At 51.6% G+C, this 18,060-nt stretch overlaps 1 protein-coding gene and 1 long non-coding RNA gene across 9 annotated transcripts in view; one reads left to right on the top strand and one right to left on the bottom strand.

Moving 5' to 3' along the window:
- The first annotated feature begins 2,565 nt into the window (after nucleotides 1-2,565).
- Nucleotides 2,566-18,060, top strand: part of EBF3 (EBF transcription factor 3) — a 202,091-nt gene continuing 186,596 nt past the window's right edge. For 4 of the 8 annotated variants that reach the window (XM_077350129.1, XM_077350126.1, XM_077350128.1 and 1 more), the window contains exons 1-4: nucleotides 12,596-13,641; nucleotides 14,007-14,163; nucleotides 14,597-14,660; nucleotides 15,444-15,499. In XM_077350129.1, the coding sequence (XP_077206244.1) occupies nucleotides 13,508-13,641; nucleotides 14,007-14,163; nucleotides 14,597-14,660; nucleotides 15,444-15,499 (411 nt within the window). In that variant the 5' untranslated portion in view covers nucleotides 12,596-13,507. Of the gene's footprint in view, nucleotides 2,694-12,594; nucleotides 13,642-14,006; nucleotides 14,164-14,596; nucleotides 14,661-15,443; nucleotides 15,500-18,060 lie in introns of those variants that run through there. The other 4 variants (XM_077350130.1, XM_077350127.1, XM_077350124.1 and 1 more) reach the window with 3 other exon arrangements.
- Nucleotides 11,007-12,879, bottom strand: LOC143843668 (uncharacterized). The gene is made up of 2 exons (XR_013233641.1): nucleotides 12,740-12,879; nucleotides 11,007-11,882 (listed from the first exon to the last, which is right to left on the bottom strand). It is a non-coding gene; the product is annotated as an uncharacterized LOC143843668 (long non-coding RNA).

The following is an 18,060-nucleotide window of genomic DNA, read 5'->3' as shown; positions in this document are numbered from 1 at the left end:
GGGGGGGGTTGCATCTGCTTTCTGGTCTACTCCACCTAGCAACCAGCTATACCTTCCTTAAACTGTGACTTATTTCCCCCCTACTGTGTTGATGAAAATGACAACTGATGTGTAAGCATTTATTGGACTATATGGGGGGGGGGGTGATTCATACCACTTACCAAATGTTGTCCTTGAGACAAAAAAGAGTTTAGTTTATGGTCTGTCCTCCTCTATAAAGCATCCAAATGTGAGTACAGTTTTGTTTCTGGTTTTAAGTTTTCAGAGTTTTAGAGAAACAAATGTGCTCCTGGTCCTGAACTGTATTGTAAAAGCACAATAGACGGGGGGGGGGGGGGGAGTTTGAAGGAGGTGCATTGCTGGTTGTCAGGTGAGAAGCGTTGTCAGGTGAGAAGCGTTGTCAGGAGAGAAGGCAATTTGGCATGGGGAAAAACTGCTCCTTTCTCCTGCGATAAAAATCGATTTGCACTGGGCACCAATCCCCCCCCCCCCGAAATAAAGAAACACACAGTAAAAATCTGAATTTCCTTGACTTCATAAAGCTCTGCGAGCATTTTTTAAAAAACACTCTGCTTTCTAAAAATGGAATTTGGTGTGAATTACGGCAGTGTATTCAGAATAGGAAATCCAAAATGGTGATTTAAAAAAAATCCTTGGGCTATACTTTTACAATGAGATCGGTGCCAAAGAAAAATGACTAATCCCAGTTCACAAAGAGCTTAAACCAAAGGATTTAGACAGAATTTGTCCAAGAATGTGTGTGAAAAAAATCAAGTGTATTTAGTTCCTGAAGAACTCAACGGCTTAAAGCCCGGGGTTTGCGCTTAGCTCGCTGGTGGATCTCTTGCGAGATCACTTCCCCTCGTAGGCGTTTTCATAGAGCCGCCCCCACCCCCCCGGCGCCCCGGTCCCAATGCCATTGATTTCCTATCGCTTGGGGTTTCCTTCCCGGCGTGTTTAGGCGCGCCGGAGACAGAGAGAGAGAGAGAGAGAGAGAGAGAGAGTCACGCGACAGGACTTGAGTTCTGCAGCGACGCGTGCCCTCTGCTATCGCCGTGGCTGAAGCTCGACGGGGAGACAGGTCCCTTTCCTCGAGCCCAGTTTTCCCTGGAAGTGAGCCCAGTCGGTTGCAGTGGGGCTTGCTTCCAAAGAAGCCTGCCTTTCGGAACAGGGCTTCGCTGTGGCGTGCGTCCCACGCCTCTCCCGGCCGGAGTCCTCCGCCTTGCTCCACAGGGCCGTCCGGGAAAGCCCGTCTTTGCCCGGTCCAAACGGATCCATTGTCCGGTTCGGCTGGGTTGAGGGGAGGGGGGCGTTGTAACCCGTGTACGCCGAACAGGGCGATCAACCCAACTCTCGCGCCAGTCTCTTCCTGGGGGCTGATCAAATGCCTAGCTCTGGCACAAACCCACCAGTTGCTAGCCGGCTGCAGAGAAGGCCCGTGGCCAGGGGGAGATGGCTGTGGAACCGGGGAAGGGGTGGCGCCTTCAGGCTTCTCAGGAGGTCTTAGGCTGGCGCTGGGCGCCTGAGCCGTGGCAACTGGAGGGGGCGGATTTGCCGAATGCCGCTTGCTATGCCTGCGATCCTGTCCTCGCGCGGGAGCCCTCCACCAAGCACCTGCCAGCCTGCGTTGGGACACGCGTGCTCGACCGCATGCACTGCTTGCCACCCCTGGGGCGCGCCGGTTTGGGCACTTTTTCTACTCCGCGCGAAAAGTAACTGGACCAGTCTCAAACTCCTGCAGCCGGAAACGGGAATGTCCCAGAGACGAGCTCTCTAAGGGCGACGGGAGGGTACAGTAAGATCCCAATATTATGAGTGGAGTTTTAAAAAGTTTAGAAAGACCCAAACCAGCTGTGAAGGGACGAGAAAGGGGAAGGGAAAGGAGAGCGAGAAACTTATTCAGGACAGAAGAACTGGATGGATAGTCAATGCGTACAGATGCCTGCCTGCCTTCCTTCCAGTGGAATAGCCGTCCATTCCCGAAGCCAGTTCTATGCCACAGACCCATCCTCGCGCGGCATCGCCTCAATTAATCCGAACTAACTACTCTCCTCCGCCCCCACTAAGCCGGACTAAAAGTTCCTCTTCGCTCAGAGGCAGGTCTCGGGGAAGTGGCGTTGTGGACGTCGCACCTTGAAAATAAGCGGAGTGGCGTGGGGGATTCAAGGGACACGCTGCTGGGCCCCCTCTGCTAAGCGCCACTCCCATCCTCCTACACCGCCCTTCAGAGGCCCCAGCCGCCCTCCGCCTTTTGGTCCGCTGTCCCGGTGCTGATCTCCCTCCCTGGCCCTTCCCCGGGCCCTCTTCCCGCACCCCCTTTCTCCTCCTCCTTCTCCTCCTCCTTCACCCGGGCCAGCTTCCGCACCAAACTTTCTGGACTCTCTCGGCTGCCTTTTCCCCGAACTCCTCCGCACGCCCCCCGTCACCCTCGCCCGCCTTCCTCCCCCAGTCCCATTCGCTTGCAGCTCCCACCTCCCTCCCGCTCCGACGGAGGGGGGGGGCGCTTGCGCACTGCTGCGCTTCCTCACATCCCTTTGCCCCGTGGAGCTTTCCCGAGGCTGTCGTAGGGTAAGTAATGTATTAAATAGCCCGGCTGCACACACGCTCCTCAGCCCGCCCGCCTGCCCGTCCACAATAAACACTCCTTGCGTGAACCCCAACCACCCGGCCCAGTGCCTAATTAGCCACGGAAGGTAAGCGACGACCGGGGACTGCCTGTCCCTGCTCCTACAGCATTTCCGCCCGCCTGCTCCCTTCTCTCTGCGGGGGCTCCAGTCTCAGGTGTGGTCCTGATTCCGGGAGGAGGCAGGCGAAGTGGCCCGCGGGAAGGAGGGAGGGAGGGCTGGCTGGGTGGGCAAAGGAGGGAGGGGGGAGAGAGAGGCTGGCTTTCTGGTCCTGCGCTGCCTCTAATTAGGCACGGGGGCCGAGGGCTCAGGCGGGGCAGCTGCCTGCGTGCCTGCTGCGGCCGTCGATTCCCCTTGATCCTCACTGGGTCGCAGGCATCAAACGGGAGGCGGGCGTGGGCTCCTCCGCTTTCCTTGCCCCTGCGCGCTGGGTGCTTCTCGCGCTCGGAGCCAGCGTCAGGCGTCCTCGGCAAACTTTGCCAGGTGGCTTTGGGTTTGGAGGGTGGTCCGAAAGTTGTGTCGGAGATGGGGGGGGGGGGTGTTGTATTCTCCTCGGTCTCCCCACCCCTTGATGGGGACAAGCTGGGGCTGTGGCGCTGCTGCTGGCGGGGGGTGATTGGAGACGGGACTGGTGGGAAAGGTGTGCCTTGGTTTTCCATCCTGGTCCTCAACCCAGAGCGGAGTCCCGCGAAGGGGCTGGCAAACGTCAAAGGTGCTTGAACTGGGGGAAGGAGGGGGGACACCCCATAGTGGAAGCAATTAAAACTCCTCCTTTCGGATTAACAACCAAAAATTGATCGATCTGTCAGGAATACTGTTGATTTATGAAAGGTGCTTATTTCCTTGGTATGGAGAATTTTATGTTCTCTAGGTGAAACGGAGTTCACCCAGCTCCAGAGTAGATTGATGTTTTAATAAAAATAAATAAAGAGAAAAAACTCGGCAGGTCTTCGGGGACATCAACTCTCAAATCGCCGAGTTAGACTAACAAATCAAATTGTATTATCTTTACATTTCATCCCTTTTAATCTCGCGTCTCAAAATGGCAAAGATTTTTATGAGTTGAAAAGCGCGGCGTGGTGGGTCAGTGGTTTCCCACCCTGGTCTCTCTCTCTCTCTCTCTTTTTAATATCTCACCTTTAAAAGTTCAAAGAACGAAATAATCAATGTTTCATAAGCAAAACGGCACGGAGAAGGAGCCGGGGTACTTTTGAGAAGCTTCTTAGCCGGCGATCCTGCTCCCAAGGAGGCGGGCGGGCTTGGCCACCGAGCGGCCTGTAGGTGGCAGACTGTGCCCGCGGTTCAGCCACACAAACTCTCTCCTCTTTCCCTCCCGTCCCCTTTCCCTTTTTAAAGCCAGAGGGGGAATTTTTGTTGCGGGCGGGGCAGGGGTCCCGGCACTTGTTGTTTACCCAAGATCGCTCTGCGTTTATGTCTCAGATTGACTCAGACGATATTGGAAAACTCTAGAATCGCGAGCTTCGGGAGGGAATGCAGAGTCCAACGTTAACCCTTGGGCGGAAAAAGGGTGTCCCTTCCTCTGGTGCACTTGTGGGGGGGCGGGGGGGGGAGAGAAAGGGGTGGATTACACGTCCCATTTGAAAGGGAAAGAGAAAGGTGATTGTGCATAGATGCGAACAGAGGGCCAAGCTAAACTTATGGGGCCAGCCCGGGATTCCAGAAAGAACCAGACCTCAAACGGCCTTCGTGAATCTCGGGGGGTGGGAGGGGGGTTTAGGAAGAGCCTGGCCACCCCTTTGCCCACCAGGTCCGGCCAGTGCCAGGAGACCTGCCAGGAGCTGGCGACGGCCTGGACAGCCGGCTGCTCGCCCTGTCTTCCTCCCCCTCCCTCGCCATGTAAATTTCAGCGGGACAAATTGCTTATTAATAGTCGAGAAGAGCAGCCAGTTTCTTTCTTTCTTTCTTCTTTTCTCTCTCTCTCTGTTTTTCTATCTGCATGGCCCCCAGCTATGCTCTGGGCAGCCGAACCGCCCAGCAGTTCCCTCTTCATTTCAATACCCCAAAGAAAATGCAAATCATGGTGTGCAACACAGGCACAGCTCTCCCTCCCTCCCTCCCCCCCTCTCCAAAGAGAAATTAGCAACATCTTTAAGTGACTCCATTAGCCGCGGAAAACAGTGGCATCTTAAAGTGGGGGGAGAAGAGGTGGGCTACGCCAAGAGCCTTTCCTACCAACCTTGCTCTCTAGGAGTCCCGCTTTCTAAAGGGCCGTTTTCTTGTTTCTCTCTCCCTCCCCCACCTCCCCGGCAGACAAGTGTCATCTCCTCGCTCAGCCGTCCAGGAACCGTCTCTGTAGCCCATGGAACTCTTGTCATCTAACTTGGCTAGCTGGGGGTCGGCTTTTCAGGTTTTAATTATTGACAAGGCAGGGGCGGTGTGTGTGTGTGTGTGTGGCGGGGAGGGGGGAGATGACAAGTCTCGGCCCTCCGAGAATGGAGGCTCTTTCTTTCTGGGTTGCTTTCCCGGGCGGTGAGGGAGACGGAGAGAGAGAAGGGAAGAATTAGCCTCGGCCCCTGGATTATTATTTGGAGATGCCCTCCTCTCCCCCGCCCTCTCACTGCCTGGTCGTGGAGAGAGTTGGACCATCTGTCCCGAAGCTCCCGTTGCTCGAGGAAGTCGCCCTCGGCGCTGCCAGAATGGGCCCCCTCCCCCTCACGCGGCATCAAGGCACCAGCCAAGAGCATGGGTGTTTGAGAACTCGGGGGGCGGAGTGGGATGGGGGTTCCCTAATCCCCCCACCCGGTTTAGGCGAAACTGCGAACAGGAGCGCACACTTCGCGAGAGGAAGTTGTCGGGCGTAGCACCGAGTTCTGATTCTTCCCCGTGGTGGGTGGGGGAGGGGGAGTATCCCGCTCCCAGAGCTCGATCCGGTTCGAGCAGGAAAGTGTTAAGTTTTCTATTATTCAGACGAGGTCTTGTTAGGCTGTAATCTGCATTTTCTAACTACGGCGTAATAAAAAGTGAGAAGTTTGGAGACACCTTTCTTGATTATACCTTTGGCGATACTTTAGGTTTTACATTTAATTTGCATTTTGTTCTTAGTGAATATTGAAGTCTTGAGTGGAGGATTGAATTTTATTAGGACATCTGGACTGACAATATCAAATCAGACACCGGCGTCCCAAAGCATGCTAAAATTTCAGAGTTAATTAGAACGAAGTGTGTTTAATTAAAGCCAATTATAATATCTGAAATGATCGAATCGATCCTTGTTTGTTCAGTCGGAGTCGGAGGAGATTTTGATGGCGAACTAATGAAGACGGGTCAGCGGGCAAAACTTCGGCTCGGGAAGGCGCTTTCCTGTTTGTTTGTGCACCAATAAAGGCGGATGCGCGGCGCAGAGAGAACAACAAAGGACCATTAAAACAAACGCCCACGAACTCTCCGGCTAGCCTTTCTCCAACGGCGGAGACTGTTTTGGGAAACGAGGCTCTCTCGCGAGTCCCCCGACGCGCCCCCAAATTCTTTCCGAGCCCGCTTTTGCCAACTCCAGTGGCCAAACGCCCCTTCGGTCCGCAGTCCCCTCCCGGGCTCCGTCTGTCTTTCCCAGCTTTCCTTCCTTGGCCATCCAGTCCTTTCAGTTCGGGGGTCCAGTTCCCCCTTCAAAGCAAGGTTTTGGGGCCAGTCTTTCCCTTCTACCCGCCTCTCAAGCCCCCCTTCCACCACCAGCCCCCACCGGCACGAATCCACCTTGTCCGCTGAACTAAACGAAAATGCTGGGAGCCCCCCCACCCCGCTCCGCGAATGCGACGCGTCCCCTTGAATGAACCGCCCGTTTCGGAGTTTCGTTAGAGATTTGCTTCCCTGCCGCAGCAGCAGCAGCAGCCTCCCTCTTGGCCAGGTCCTTGCCTGGAGCAAGAGCTTCCTGATTCCCAAGTCAATGGCACTTTCCTTTCCTGGCCCGCTCACTCACTTTTTGTTTTTTTGGGGGGGCGGGGGGTATTCTTGCAGTAAAAGGCTAAAGACGCAGAAGCCCTGAGCTCGTCTGTTCAGACGGGCGCAAGAGCAGCGGATCTCTCACTCAGGTCCCCTAAGCAGAACAGTTGTCACAAAGAGAGCCCGAAGAGACTGGAAGCGGGGGGGGGGGGACCCTACTTTTGTGTTTTGCTTAGGCAGCTTCCTGAAATGTGGCATTTCATGGATCAGAAAGGCCTAATTGCTCCCCAACAGTCTCCGAGTGAGGAAAGTCATTTTCTGGAAGTGTGGCGAATAACCTAGCATTTCATTAATGCCAACAAGACAATATGATGGAGAGAGAAAGGGGGTGAGAGAGATGCTACTCTCTCTCTCTCTCTCTTTTTGTCCGCCCCTACTTACCAGCTCTTGTTTGCGCTGAAAATCTCCGCTTCTCACCCAAGGAGGCGCTGTTCATCAAACTTCCCCACCTCCGCGTCGCTTTTTGGAGACCGAAATCTCTTTACTTAGAGAATTGCATCTCTTTAGCCAGGGAGACGGTGTGCGCGTTTCAAGATACTCGTCTAATAGGGGGAAAGGTCTTTCCTCTGCCGCTGGCAGTGCCCACCATTTTCAGTCCATACGAGTGTGCGAAAAGGAGGAGAAGAGCAAAATGACACACAGGGAAGGGAAGCCAAGCCAGTGGCAGGCAGGGCAGGACCAAATCCCACCTTGTTGCTACTGAACTGGCGCTGCGTTTCCCTCAAGCCACTGGCAACAGGAGAGCGCAACCTGGTTGGTCCGTCTCCCCTTCTTGAAACGCCACGGATTCATTGAGAAACTTGGCAGGTCTTTTGCGCACCACCAGCCGTTCCTTGACGGGGAGGCTGCTTCTGGAAAACAAGCCCAACTTTCCCAAAGTGTCTCAGGTTGGCTAGACACACAGCGGATCCCGGAAAGGCACCTGAGGCCCAGTTACTCATCATGCCTCGGCAGCCATCGGGCTGGCTAAAACTCGGGCTGGCGGTTAGAGGCGAGAGCCTGCACTAGGCCCAGCGCGGGGCGCCCGGGTTCCTTCCACGCAGGCTGGCTGCTGGCTGGCTGGCTGCCGGGCCCTCCGTTGGAGCCCTGGGGATGCTGACCTTGTGCGTTCGGGGAAGGAAGGGGTGGTGAGTTGACTCCAAGGCGCTGCCGCCGGAAGGGCAAGTCCAATGCCTTCCAGGCCCCTGGGCACGCCTGTAGGCCAAGCTGGGCAGCCCCCCGGGAACAGGGCCCGCCGCCAACCTCTGCTCGGAGCCGCTGCTGCAGCAGGAGCGAGGAGCACCTGGCGCTGGGCGGCTGGAGCCCCAGGGAGATGCGGACCCTGGGGCAAGCCAGGGCTCTCTTCCCACGGGACCCCCACTGGGGGACGCCTCTCTGCAGAGCAAGGCTGCAGTTTACAACAAGATGGGGCGGTTCGGTCGTGGACGGTGTGCCTTGCGCCCATCGCTCTAGCTGGCAGATCAGGCCCCGGGGAGAGGGCCCCAACACTAGCTGTGGCCCGATTGAAACAAACACACATTGGAATTGGGCCTCAGTTTCCCCGAGCGGCAACAAACGCACTCCTAATCAGGAGCACTCCGACTGAACTATGGGGCTGGACCCTTCGAAAGCCGGAGACTGCGAATCCGGCCCGTTCCCAGGAGGCAGCGCGAGATCCAGCATTAGGATTGGGAGGGGGGCTGGATGGACTCCCGCTGGAGACATTTCCCTCACTCCCTTGCCCCTTGCCCTCAGGAACTTTACTCCTCTCCCTCCGAAGTTTCTTTCGCAAAGGGAAAAACTTTCCCTACTTCATGGACTGTGCTGGGCGGGGAGGGGGGAGGAGAGCGAGCCCTGGGGAAAGTGCTAGAGGCGCGTGGCGCTGAGCGCCAGGGCAGAATTCACATGGAGAAAGTTGGAGGCTTTGAACCCTTGGGAATAGGGGATGCCTCTTCCCGGTGCGGGGCTGGGGGCTGGCAGGCAGGGAATGCGTGAACTGATGGAGATAATCGTCCCCGGGGATGATCACGCAAAAGGGGAGGAGGCTGGGGGATAATGATAAAGTTTAGGGGGGAACTCTTAAATCTTCTTTCCGCCCGGGGAAATGAGCCTTCCCATTCGGATCTGGGGGAGCCAGGTCCAGGGCCTGATCAAGGGGTCATTACGCTGGGAACACAGAAAGGAGCTAACGGGGGGGGGGGAATTAAACATGATTTATGGGGGACTCTGCCGTTTCCTTTCTCAGGGTTCGAGCAGATGAAGGCGGTACAATGAGCCGCTCTGAATCCGGCTAGATCGGACGTGTTCCCCGTCTGTTTTTGTTTCTTGCCGGCGGGGGGGGGGGGGGGGAGAGAAAGAGGAGGTTGGGTGGCGGTTAAAGCCAAGGGAGGGCTCTGTCCCTTTAAGGTCACGGCATGCTCTGGTATGATGTTGAGGAGGACAGCTGGGCAATGGCCATCTGACTGACTCCGGCTTGACATCTGGGAGCCCACTGGTGTGTGGCACGCGAATCGCTTGATGTCGCTATTTAAATGCAAATTTGTGGGCGATCATTGAAGCCTCACCCCGTAAATTCACACAAAAGGAACACTTCGCATACTCCAAGGAGGAGGAGGGCCGTTACTTCGGGAGGTCTTGGCTGCAACATGCAAATCTCATTCAAATCCACAGCACCTTCTGCATGACTAACTTTGCTAAGGTCAAGACTTTTGGGGGAGGAGGGGGGAGGGGAGCGGCTGGAGGAGGCTGGCTGCGGCTGGGCTACCAGGGCAGCACTTCCCTCCTGCTCTCTCTTTCCCTTGTCTCCAGGGGGACGAGCCCGAGGCCAAAAGGGGACCACCAGGCTCTAGTTCTAGGGGTGAGCTGTCCTGCAGACTCCCTCTCGCCGGTTGCAAAAGTCATGAAAAGTTTGGTTCTCGGCAAAGGACGGCGCATTGCCTGCCTGCCTGCCTCCCTCCGGAGGCTTTCTGGCCACATGGACGAGGAAAGGGCACGTTTCCCTTTTTGGAGAAAAGGAGCCAACTTTTAAAATTAATAGTAACGCTATAACCCCTCCCCGCCTGCATTATTCGGACGCTCCTTAAAACATGTCCCACGTTTTCCCAGAGACTTTCCTTCCATAGCCCTGAGGGTACAGGTCCTCCATCAGGATGAAACATTTGGAAATTGTAGCGTGGTTATTTAAAAACAAACAAACAAACAAAAAACCATTTCAAATCATAAGCCAAAGCCACTGGCTTATGACCCCGAAGACTAGCAGGCATTAAAAAAAATTCATTGCGCGTTTCTCCTTGAATGTGGCTTATAGCAAAAGAAAGAAACAAAGTTGGTGAATTATAAAGACCGTATTTTCCACGCTTTGGGTGCAAGACCAGATGATCTAGAAAATGAGCTGAAATAGATTCAGCCTCAGAGTCTGATGTGAAGAGCAGCTGACTCCCCTATTTCTGGCCAGATGGCTTCTGAACACAGATTTGCATTCATTTTCGCTTAATATCGTCCAAAATAGCGGGGCAGCTGCATTTGTTGTCAAAAAGGTTTAAAACTCTTTTCTTTCTCGGGCAGGATCCTTACCTTATGTGTCGGGGGCTTATGCAACTTCCCCCCCCCTTCCCTCCCCCCTTTAGTCAACAGTATCAGATTTAAAAGGATTTGTTTTAAAACCTTCTAATTTGGTAATCAGATTTAAATCGCCTTGGCGCGTGTAATCTGAATTAAAGATACTGTAAATGGTCTGAAGCATGATGCTTTTGTTAGCACGGGGAAGGAGCAACTTTAACATTCTTCAGTATGTTTTCGAAAATGTTCTATGATCAGCCCTTTACTATACTCTGGATTTTTTTTTTAAAGAAGACAGGTATTTTGTGTATGGAATTAAAAACAAACATGCCAGAGAGAGAGAGAGAGAGAGAGAGAGAGACTTCCACCAACCTGTTTTGGAACTTTTGTTGGAAGACCGGCTCAACAGAAGTCTTGCATCTTCCAGTCAACCCCACTGTAACATTCCGGGATTATTGTGGAGACAAGATTTCCCCCTTTAATTTATCACAAATAAGTTTCTATACACTTTGATTTAAGGTTATTAACATTCTATAGACAGTGGCATCTTTAATATGTGGCGATCGCTTCTAAAGACTAATCTCATTACCCTCAAATAGTCATAAAATATGATTTTATTATACTTACGTATTTAATTAGACGGCCAGCAATGTAATGGATTTTGAGATCGGGTAGAGCAACAGCTTTGATAATTCACTTATCTTTAGCAATAGTCATTAACCCCCAACACCAGCCAAATAGATTGCTTTCTGCGCACACCTCCCCACTCTTGGAGGCGGGATGGGGTCCCTTGATAACACAAATCGGACTTCGATTTTCATCGATTAATTAAAATATTAACGTTCATAGCCTGCCAATTCACATAAAAAGGAGTCCTAATCCACGCAAGACAGGGAAAGCATTTTATTCCACTCCTCTTGTCGTCTTATATATATATATATACACACACACACATAATCAAAGGGTGACAAGAGGATTGTTCTTCTCTAGAAGAGTACCTTGGACCCCCTTTGTCTATCCCTAGAGTCTTTTTGTTGTAAAAGGATGTGTCTATCTATCTATCTATCTATCTATCTATCTATCTATCTATCTATCTATCTATCTATCTATCTATCTATCTATCTATCTATCTATCTATCTATCATCTCCTCCTACTTACTGCAGGCATTAGCTCTCCCAAGTAATTAGCAATTCCACTCTTTATTACAATTCTAATCTCTAGCACTTTAAAATTCTAGCACTACCAAGATATAACATCCCCCCCCAAAAAAAAACAACAACAGAAGATTCCTCAAAACCTAAGCTTTGAAGATGCTGTGATCTGTCTTCCTAACCTGTTACCGGAAAAGAGCTAAAAGGCAAAAGAAGAATTCCGTCACTTGGAAAGCATCACTAGGCATCAATTTGAATTGTAAAGATCTCTTCGCGGGTTTCTTTTCTGTGCCCACTATCAACATCAATGGACGCATCACTTTCTAGCCTGTGTTTTGTGTTTTGGGGTTGGGTGTTTTTTTTTTTTTTTTTTTTTTTTAAGAGGAAAGCCAAATAGGTTCGGCGGCAGGACGTGCTTGGCTGGGCTGCGGTTCCTGGCAGCGCTCCCCTTGCGCGCAAAGATTCTTCGAAAGTTTGCGTGCCCGAGCTGTGCCCCCGCAGCTGACCCGCTTTCGCCCCGGTGTCAGGGTGACCGGGTGCCGCTGGCCAAAGGGTACTCATCACCGCCTCTGTCGTTTGCAGACCACCTCTCATATTTGCAGGGCTTACATCCTAAAATTAAACCAGATACCTCATTTGTATGTTTAATGCAACTAAGTCCACAGCGAGGCCAAGTCACTTTTCGGCAGGCAGGAAACCTCCTTTCTTCTCCTATTTAATCCAAATATTGCTGTAAGAGGGAGGGAAGGGGGCTGGGGGGGAGGACCCTGATAACTGACATGCTTGCACCTGCTGATGGCCGGCCACTTCCTACCCACGCGCGCACACGCACACACACACACACACACACGCACCCACACACTCTCACGCCTTGCGCACTCTTTCCAACGTGCGTTTCGCCGGAGCGCAGTTGCGTGATGCCTTGCGCCTAGCACCCAGCCGCCGCGGCCTCTGTTGTTGATATTTAGGGTTATTAGTCTTTTAACGATCGCGGTTCTTCGCAATTGCGAGACGCTCCAGCTGTCTTTTGTGCAGCGACTTAAAAAAAAAATTAAAAAGCTAACTTCATTGGCTGCCAGCGCGGGCAGGCGGGCGGGCGCGCGCGCGCGGGCGTGTGTTGCATGCATATACATATTATAATGTATATCTTTCTATAAAATAATAAAAAAAGCAGCTGCGTTATAAAGGCGCGCGCGGGCGGGCGGGCGGGCGGGGGAAGCGGTGCGCTGCACGGCGAGGCTGCAGCAGTCAGTCAGAACTAAACAAGCTGTGGAGGTCTCGGCTAAAGGGAGGCTTTGCTCTGCCCCCCATATATGGTGTTGGCCCCGCCTCCCAGACGTCAGAATCTGACAGCGCCGTTCCCGGGGGTTTAGAGTTTTGGCTCCCGGGAAAGGTTCCATTCCTAGGGGATGGAGGGCTGAGTTTTGTACGCTTCCCATCCATTCTGCGCGACGCTAAAGGCCCCTCACCAAGCTCTCCTGTGTCCAGGAACACCTCCGTGGTAATCATTTTTTCGTTTATTTGTCTTTTGGAGCAGGAGAGCCTTGCCAGAAGTGGTCGATTCAGCAGTGTCCTGAAGGTTTTTTGACGCTGTTTTACTAGGATGACACCACGTTGAGAAGCCTCTACAAACAAACAACAAAAATTATTTATTTGTGAAAGAAAGAGAGCGAGCGGGCGAGAGGCAAAACCTCGCCATACCGACGGCTGTAGTTTCTACTTTTTTTTTTTAAGAGACCTCTCTACATCCCCCCCCCCTCCCAAACCCCTCCGGTTTTCTTTTTTTGAGAGCGTGGGCTGTTTTTTTTTTTGTTTTTTTTTTTGTTTTGCTTTTTGAAAAAAAAAACAATCCTCCAAACTGGAACGCCATCCAAGTAGAACTGCTCAGTATATTGTTTATGTGGTGCCAATCCGGGACAGATTGAAGACGGCAAGACGACTCGAACTGGGCTTCCCTCCGACTGATCGCGGGGAGTAAAGTCGCCTCTTCTGCGCCGGTCGCCAAGGAGAGTGGGAGACGGAGAGAGAGGAAGAGAGCGAACGAGCGAGAGAGCCAGCGGGTGGGGGGAGAGGAGCGGGGAAAGGAGGAAGGAGAAGAAAAAAACAAAACAAAACACAGAGCCCGCCCGCGAAAGAAACTGCAATCAACTACCGCCCCCCACCCCCGTTAGCTGACATTTCCCAGCGTTTGTAACCCCTTTTGGTTAGGAGCTGGTTTCGCCCCAAAAATTGTTTTAATGTTTGGGATTCAGGAAAATATACCACGAGGTGGGACGACCATGAAAGAAGAACCGCTGGGCAGTGGAATGAACCCAGTCCGCTCATGGATGCATACTGCTGGGGTAGTGGATGCTAACACAGCCGCCCAAAGGTACGTGTGCCAAATGATCCTTTCCCCCCTCCGTCTCTGCTGTTTCTCGTGCCGACAGTAAATCGCCCTCGGTCCTCCATATCAATTATAATCTCCCTGAACTCCGCGTCGATGTTTCCAACCGCCCCCCCCTCCCCGTCCTCTCTCTCTCGCCCCTCTTTCATTGCATCCTATTAGGGCGATAGTGACAAATCAAGAAATCTCCTTCTCCCCCCCCCCCCTCCCCGATGTAATTCCCGTCCTCTCCCCGTGTTTTCCTCGGCAGCCGTCCCCCCACCGACCTCCACCCCTTGAGTCCCCCCACTCTGTCTTTCTCCGGTGTCTCCAGTTCTCACCGAGACGTTGTCTTCTTTTTCTCCCCGCAGCGGTGTGGGGTTGGCTCGGGCACATTTCGAGAAACAGCCGCCTTCCAATCTCAGAAAATCCAATTTTTTCCACTTCGTCTTAGCACTGTACGACAGGCAGGGACAACCAGTGGAGATTGAAAGGACAGCTTTTGTGGACTTTGTGGAAAAAGAGAAAGTAAGTTTTTTTGTGTGCGTGTGTGTGTGGTTACCTCCACCCCCCAACCCACCCCCGACCTCCCGTTTCATAAAAAGCCACACGCTAGAATGTGATTTAAGTCTGAATCAAACGATTAAAGATAATTTTCACCTTGACTTAAACGCTGCCAGTTCTAACGGGACTCCAGAGGCGTCCAGCCCACGTGTAGTTCCCCCAAGTTCTGGTGCCAGGAGCTGGCCTTTAAAGCGCTTGGCGAAGTTCGCTCAGCCAAGCCGGTTCCTTTTAACCGCTAAAAGTCACCTTTTCGCTACCGAGCCAACTTCCTCTTACCACCCAAGGCAGGCTAAACAAAACGAGACACTGTACTGGGGAACTGCTACAGAGAGCTGCCGGAGACCACCTACGGCACAACCCCCTCATATTAAATGCAGTTATTTGTCATTATTTGCAGGAGCCAAACAATGAAAAAACTAACAATGGAATTCATTATAAACTCCAGCTATTATACAGTAATGGTAAGTTTATTCAACATCTCATTTTGGGGGGGCATCCATATATGTCACAAATTGTTAGTTTCTTTCTTGAGTCTTTAAACATAAACAAAGGATATAAAGATTTTGAGATTAAAATTACATGACTGTGAACACAAGGCTTCTTATGGCATAGAAAGAAAACAAAACATAAACGATCAATAAGTCAATGGTACTTTACATGATTAACCAGCTGGTCTTGAAGTCGAAAGTAAAAAAAAAATCCACACAAACAAACAAAAACCCAAATCAATATCTGTTCCAGCACAACATCAGTTTTAAGAGATTCCCCCCCAGCAGTTTTACAAATTAATGTTAATTATTGTGATTGCCTAGCTTCATCGTGGCAGATGTAAAATATTCCACATCCAAACACCCTTTGAGTAGGCTAGCAAATATTTACAAGGGAAATTATATTAGGAAACAAGCAATCAACGTTTATTTCTAATGCTGTCCTTTTCTGCTGCTCAACTTTATGTCAACACAGGCCACAGTTAATGAAACATACATACAGTGGTTATCTCAGTCAAGGCGACTGTCTGGTATTTCCCGGGTTTCAGACAACTACAACTTGCTGTCTAGATAATTTTATTTGAATTTCCCCATTCACAGACCTTTTACTGTGAGTTTTGACCATTGTGCATAGCGCCTGTTTTTCAAGTATGCCTGGTGTCAGATGTGTGCCTTACTTTGTTCACAACAATATTTTTCTAATGGAATGATGCTTCTGTTTTGTTTTCCGCCTTCCCCCCCCCATCCTCTTTGCAGGAGTTAGAACGGAACAAGATCTGTATGTTCGCCTAATAGATTCAATGACCAAACAGGTGAGAAAGTTTAAGTGTTTCTAAAAGTTGAGAGTGACTGAGTTATGTTTCTTATTCTCATTTCCGAGGGATTGAAACTCTTCAGGGCTTGCCTCGCCTCTTCTACTTTGAATTTCCTTGACGCGTTAATTAAAATTCTATAGTATTGACAAATATTTAGAAACTGAAATAGGTTTATAGTTATGATCGTAAGTCTGGGATTAGTTCGCTGCCCCTTGATGCCAGATTTCAGTTTGGTCGATCTTGGGGACTAGATAGGTGACAAGGGACAGCAATGCTCTGGTGTTGCCTCAAGTTTATTTTAAAAAATATTTAGAGGATTACTTTGATAATACCACTAAGAAGAAAGAGCATCTCCTAGTGTCCTTGGAATCAAAGGTTCTTTTCTTTTTTTTCTCACCCCCCCTTTAAAAAGGGATGATTTAGTCTCGGGAGACGTTTATTTGGGATGTTAAAGTTAAATGTGTTGAGGTGAAAAGTCATCTTGTTCTCCGCTAGTCCAGATTCACCTCGCAGTCCCCCATCTCCATAATTCAAGCTCTATGCTCCAGGGGTCACCCAAACCCGTCCATTTTCTCTGAGATCAGCTCCTGTTCCTTCCTCAAACCCCTGTCATCCCTTGTAAATAACATAATTACAAGCAGATCCTTATTAAATTATTTAACCTGTCCTGGTCAACTTTCCCTAGGATAAACTATGTGTTATAAGAATTCTTCCAATACAATTAAAGGGAACTCCTTCCATAGCAGCTTCTTAGCTGGATGTCTCAACTTCTTTATTTTAACTCCCCCCCCCCAGACCAGTGTTGATGCTTCAGTTGCTCTTACTCTCCACCCCCCAAGAAAAGATAATGTTTTCCACACATGTAAATCAGCGGAAGTTGTGTCCAACATTCTAAAGTTGCGTCAGTCCTGTATAGAATACACCATGCATCTTTACAAAAGAATCTAAGCAGAGAGGTGTTTCCCCACTATTATTACCGTATATATATGTTATTATTAAAAATTAATAGGATCAGGTTTTTCCATACTGCCTGCTTGTGAAAGCACCGCCAGCTTGTGCTGGCTTCTAAAACATTCATTCTTTCAGAAAGTTTTCAGTGATCTTGACAAAAATGGGGTTAGATTTAAATGCCTCCAGTAGTAAATGAGTGGTGTTCTTTTAGAGAAAACCTGATCTGACAGGCAAACTCCAGTCCTCTGACAAAGACGGAGGCGTTGTCCCCTCCAATAATTATTTCAATAGGTTACAGAGAAGCACCCTTTTAAACTCTGGAGCGCTCTCGAGTCGACAATGTCTTTTTTATTTCCTTTGTACACAGCAGCTAAATGTTTTCGGAAATCGCTGTAGGCTAATTAAGAGGCTACTATGGGCAGCTCTGTAAGTTTCGTTGCTCTCGAAGAAAGGAGGGCGAGACATAGAGGAGAGGCAAGAGGCTAACATTTTCAAGCACGCTTTGACGGGTAATTGAAGCTACGGATCTTTGCAGTAGCACCAGTGCTGAAAATAAAGGCTTTTAATCTCTCTTCGCTGACGGGGAGGAAAGGGGGGGGGGGAGAGAGAGAGCCCAGTAACTGATCAAAGAGTCAATGGCGCTGAACCGACAGTTTATGGATTTCTGTTGGTGCTACAAAATAAAAAATAAATCACATCTAAATACGCGGATTCATCAGAGGCGAAGTAACAATCGCCAGAAGTTATAGGGCGTGCTGCAACAACAAACATTTGCCGCCACCGACTGCTTGTTATGTCTGCGGGGTCATCTATTACTTTGGCTTTCCCAGGCGATACCTGCTTGGAGGAGGGGACTGCGGGCCCAACCAGGCCCCGCAGTCCCCTCTGCCGTCTCCAGGACTCTTTGCAGGCTTGCAAGGGGGGCGAGCGGGGAGGCCGCGCGAACGCCTCGTGGCATCCTCCGCAAGCAAAGACGCGCGCAGGTCGGGGGGGGGGGGGGAGAAAGTGACTTGAAGTGGCCGGGGAAAGAGACGACCAGGCAGGCGAGGAGGAGAGGGGAAAGGGGCGGGGTGGGTCTTGACGGGAGCTTCAGCGTGCCCCCACCCCCCCCCTTGCGCTACACGCAGGCGGTTTGCAAGGAAGGCACCAAGGAGCTGGCAGTCAATGGCCAGGGAAGCGAAGTGACCTCATAGAGCACAGACGGCTGAGGCCCAGGCTGCGGGAAGGGAAAGGAAGCGAGGAGCGGAGGGGGAGAGCCTAGGCAGCCGCCGAAGAGACAGAGAGAGCGAGCGAGGGAGGGAGGGAAGGAAGGAAGCCGGGGAGGAAGGAAGGGAAGCCGCCTAGGAGCTGCACGCTTTGGCTGAGGACGGCCGAGCGGCCTCCTTGCCTGCCTTGGGCGGCGCGCGCGGGAAAGCAGCCCTCTCCCGGGGAGCGGCTGAGAGGGGAGAAAGCGGCGCGGGCGGCCCGGCCTGGCTCGCTCCTTCTCCAGGGGAGGGCTGGGCCGGAGCTGGGGGAGGGGCAGGGGCAGAGGCGGCCAGAGAGCGGGAAAGCCTTTGCACAGGCCGCCCGGCGCAGGCAAGCTGCTGCTACTGCTGCTGCTGCTGCTG

Source organism: Paroedura picta, chromosome 8, assembly GCF_049243985.1.
Source record: "Paroedura picta isolate Pp20150507F chromosome 8, Ppicta_v3.0, whole genome shotgun sequence".
NCBI classification, from domain to species: domain Eukaryota; kingdom Metazoa; phylum Chordata; class Lepidosauria; order Squamata; family Gekkonidae; genus Paroedura; species Paroedura picta.
Note: the sequence above shows the minus strand (reverse complement) of the source record. Positions and strands in the feature narration are given on the sequence as shown.